At 38.4% G+C, this 4,651-nt stretch overlaps 1 protein-coding gene across 1 annotated transcript in view; it reads left to right on the top strand.

The window, feature by feature from the left end:
* The window catches only part of Col19a1 (collagen type XIX alpha 1 chain), a 319,373-nt gene that overhangs the window by 56,662 nt on the left and 258,060 nt on the right, over positions 1 to 4,651 (top strand). The window contains exon 7 of the mRNA XM_026785603.1: positions 3,130 to 3,210. Within this exon, the coding sequence (XP_026641404.1) occupies positions 3,130 to 3,210 (81 nt within the window). The remainder of the gene's footprint in view (positions 1 to 3,129; positions 3,211 to 4,651) is intronic.

Below are 4,651 nucleotides of genomic sequence, written 5' to 3'. Positions count from 1 at the left end.
GAAGGAAGGAAGGAAGCGAGGGAGGAACCCATTTCCTCCTTTAATGATTACACACACAAAAACCTCCCTCTCATCAACATTTATAATGTCATTAAAAATCTGAAGAATATTTATTCCCAACCCTATTTTCACAAATAATTATATTCTATATTTTATTTTCAACCTCATTTTCCAGTCAGCAAATTTAAAATAAAGGTATCATGCCTTTAAACACTAGATGATTGGGAGTAACTCTGAGCAAAAAATTGAAGATAGGAGACAAAGAAACTATAAACTTGGCTAAACTTTTGTGTTTTAAGTAAAAAGATGGGAAAAAGACAAACTTTAAATGGTTCCAGACTATCTGATGTTTTCATTCAAGAACAATAGGCAATTCATTTAAGCAATTTTACTTACTGCATTTTCCACAACTTATAATGTCCTTTTAGAGTTCCGTTGCACAGAAAAACAGTCATTAAATCTAAGAGTGGCTCATTTGGATGAGCAGACAGCTAGGAAAACTCAGAGGAAAGGCCCTTTAAAAATTACATTTTGAAGCTAAGGTGATATAGATTTACTGTCGATTTTCTTGCAAAATAAGGGCTGTGATCTTTAAAGGGAGAGATCTGCCTATATTTAATAGCTAAATATTTTCTTATGGGTAAAATGATAAGAAAGTCTCCAGAAATCTGAATGCGGATGACCGGGAATAAATGCCAGAGGTGTAAACACAAAGTGCTGACAGTGAAACTGCATCTCAGAAATAAAGTTTGAGAGTATGTTATTTCTAAAGATCTGTTTGGAAGGAAAAATGTATAGATACAAATACATATTTAGGAAATATGTATCTTTTGTTTGTTTTTCAAGACAGGGTTTCTCTGTGTCACTTTGGAGTCTGTCCTGGAGCTCTCTCTGTAGACCAGGCTGGCCTCAAACTCACAGAGATCTTCCTGCCTCTGCCTCCAGAGCACTGGGAGTAAAGGCCTGTGCCATTAGCACCTGGCCAGGAAACATGATTTTTAAAGCATTTTTCTCCTAGAGACTGGGCGTGAGCAGATCAGAAAGACAAGACTGTCGGGCTCTGTGGTCAGGATGATGAGGAATAGGCAGAGCAGAACAGCCTGTCCTGGGGACATGACAGGGCCACAGAGATTGCCCACTAGCTTGAGTCACATCTCAGCTTGCATCTGCTAATTTGTCAGTGTCTTCACTTACAAAACAGATTTTGTGGAGCTGATTGTTGTAATAGTGTTGGATTTGCACCATGGTTACTTATTCATAATCTGGTCTCTACAGATTAGAACATGAAAGAAACACACACACACACACACACACACACACACACCCTAAAACAACAACAAAGAAAAACCAACCTAGCAATCAACCAAACAACAGCAACAAAAAAATCCTTACTGTTCTTTGCTCTCCAAAACCTCTAAGCTTGTAGTAGAACTAAAATATGACAATAAATGGTGGCTGTAACTATTAACGTATCATTTATCACTGTTCAGTATACTAAGTGGGTCTTTGACAAAGCTTCCATGAAGAAGGAAGCAGAGACCATAAGGTGGTCCATCACCATTGTGACTCATCTTTATAATCAACAGACCGGGACGTCTTGCAATGGTACTGGAGAACAAAATCAGCTTCCACATGTACTTATTTTTCAAAGATATATCATACATATTTTAACTGGATACAAGCACTTTTATTTTCTTTTACTGATCAAAATTATGTTGTTAAAAGAAACTAATAATTAACAGATATGCATGTAACCGCTCATCCAGTCATTTGAAAACATGTTTATTTCAAATGGAATGCTCATTAGATTTAGCTATAGTATGTGTATAAGTGTTTTGGCTTGCACATACTTTGTATGCGCCATGTCCATGCCTGGTGCCTTTGACAGCCAGAAACAGGCATCAAATCCCCTGGAACTGCAGTTAAAGATGGTTATAATCTTCCATGTGGGTGTTGGAAACAACCTGTGTCTTCTAAAGCTCAGCAAGTGCCCCTAACTGCGGAGATATCTCACTCAACCACCAAAATGTAATCTTAATTTCTAGAAGGCGAATTTGGAATTTATTGTCTTTTGGTCCAGTACATATTGTAACCTTAATAACAATGGTACTAAAACTTCAGCATATATTTTTAATTTTTCTTAGAGAATTTCATTCAAAGTATTTTGTTCATGTCCACCATCTTCCTCTATACCCATTTTTCCAGTCTGCCACATCCACCTTCCCTTTCATGGCCTTGTTTCTAACCGACTGTATCTACCTGAGGCTTCCAGTACATGCATGGTTGTAAAGCCACCCACCGAAGCATGGGTGGCCTATCAGGAGCCAGCTCCATGAGCAGAACCAGCGCTCCTTCCTCTAGTACCACCAGCTGCCCAAATGCCAAAAAAGTGACTCTTCTGCAAGTAGAAGAAGCTTCTGTAAAAAGATTGTGAGTCTTTTGGTTTAGTGCTATTGACTCAGGATCGTTCAGGTGGTCCAGACTGTCTGGAAAACCACATGTAACTCAAGTTAGCCTTGAGATAACCTTCCTCTTGCATCAAAGTCAGCAATATGAGTAGTTCAGGCAGGTGCTACAGGGTTCAGCTTTTGAGTCTTGCTGAGGATGGCACTAATAAAAAATCAATAGGATTTATGCAGATTTCATTAAGCATAGGTGAAAACTAAATATCTTCTGTTTACTTTATTAGGAATGACACATTTACTTCATACCTCAAATAGGACGTTTGGACCTAAAGAGAAAGTCTTTTCCATTCCATGTCCACACCTTTGTCTACCTTCCTGCAAAGTTTTACTTTTAAATGTCATTTTGTACATTAGTATATGGTAGCACATAGCAATATATCTCTAATTAAATGTTTGTCACTATTGCCTCCTTAATTCAACATTTCATTTTTATTGCTTGGGACAATTAACTCATTTCCTGTCTGAAGATCTTCCTGTGTAACTGATGGCTTCTCAAATGATCCTTAAAGAAATGAATCATAACTTAAAATTGAACGCCATAAATATGTTATGTAACCATCACTTACATTAACTTTCTTTTCCTTCTATTTGAATTGCTATAGCTCCTAATGCCTAGATTTGATTATCAACACCAATGATGCGTATTACTACTTACCTTTTACAGATTGAACTTCACCGGCTCATAATCTCCTGCAATGCAGACTTCCTAGCTAAGGAATCATGCTGTGACCTAGCAGCTACTAAGGTAGGCTAAGTTTCTTACAGGATAAAACATGAACACATGTACGTTATCTTTTAACTTAAGGTCTGCAGATTCTGTGTGTGGGACAGTCTGAAGTATCTCACCTGAGACTGGATGGATGAGCCCTTATTTCCAGTAGGGAGCCCTTCCAAGTACCTGCCCAAACTTCAACCACTGGGTTGTTCATTGCAATTTGATGGTGATTTGTTCTCATTTTGGACTTAGCATAGCTCGAAGAGGACTAACATCTTCCCCTAAACCTTTCATTCTTGTTTCATCTGAGACCCCAGCTGACTGGAGGTGCTACCCCAATTAAAGTCAGGTCTTTTGGGCATTAATTGCACTCACACTTTAAGTTAAGTCAGCCTGTCTGTCTTGTATAGTTTTGCTTTGTGATACATTTTATTTTTTTTTCTTTTCCCTGCTATTGCCAAATCCGCTTTTACCTCATGCCTGGCTTTCACAGCATCCTGCCAACTGCCTTTCTAACGCACCTTCTTTTTCTTGGAGGTATTACCAGAATGAGTCTCTAAATCACCGGATTATATGTTTATTGTTTTTCCTACAGTAGATATTTGCTTTTAATCATGGATCTAGTAGACACTGAACTAAGGAAAAATATACTGACATAAACAGAGTCCCTGTCTGGTCATCTTTTTCTCAAGGTCCTAAGTGATTCCCTGTTGGCAACAAAATATCTGCCCAGTAGAGTGGTCTCCCATGGTGAATAGTCTTGACTTCCCTGTATAACCATTGCTCCTACATCCATGTTCTTCCTTCCAAGAAAAAAGTCAGTGCTTCCTGTGTCTCACTGCACTAATCCCACGTACCATAGCATATTATGAATATAATAATTGTTTTTAATTGATTGAAGTACAAATTAAGCAGAGATGGAGGAGTTACTTTCAAATTATTTCATATCTAGCACATTGTCGAAGTATGTATTAGTTTGTTTTACACTGTCTGATAAACTATTATGACCAAAGGTCACTCATGGGAGACTTTTTTTAGCTTATGATTCCAAAGGAAGAGTCCATAATGGTGGTGGGGAAGGTAGGCCTGGCAGGAAGCTGAGAGATCACCTCTTCAGCCTAAACGCAAGGCAGAGAGAATGAACTGGAAGTGGGACAAGGCTAGGAAGTCTCAAGGTCGTGGCAGTGACTCCCTTCCTCCAAGAACGGCAGCCCTCAAACAGAACCACATCCGGGTACCATATATTTGAGCCCTTGGGGGTCATTTCTGCTGAAAATCAACAGAACCTCTTCGTTTGCTGATTTGTCCACTACGAAGTTGTGAGAAGGGAATAATTCTAAAAAACTCACCGAAAGTACATACAGAAAACAAAAACCCAAGATTTGATAAAGTTCTATTTCTTTGAATCTTAAATTTCCCCAAATGACTACACTTGCTAAGAAGTCTACATGAAATTTTAACCAGGGATTTT

This window comes from Microtus ochrogaster, linkage group LG2 (assembly GCF_000317375.1).
Source record: "Microtus ochrogaster isolate Prairie Vole_2 linkage group LG2, MicOch1.0, whole genome shotgun sequence".
In the NCBI taxonomy this organism is placed as follows: Eukaryota; Metazoa; Chordata; class Mammalia; order Rodentia; family Cricetidae; genus Microtus; species Microtus ochrogaster.
Note: the sequence above shows the minus strand (reverse complement) of the source record. Positions and strands in the feature narration are given on the sequence as shown.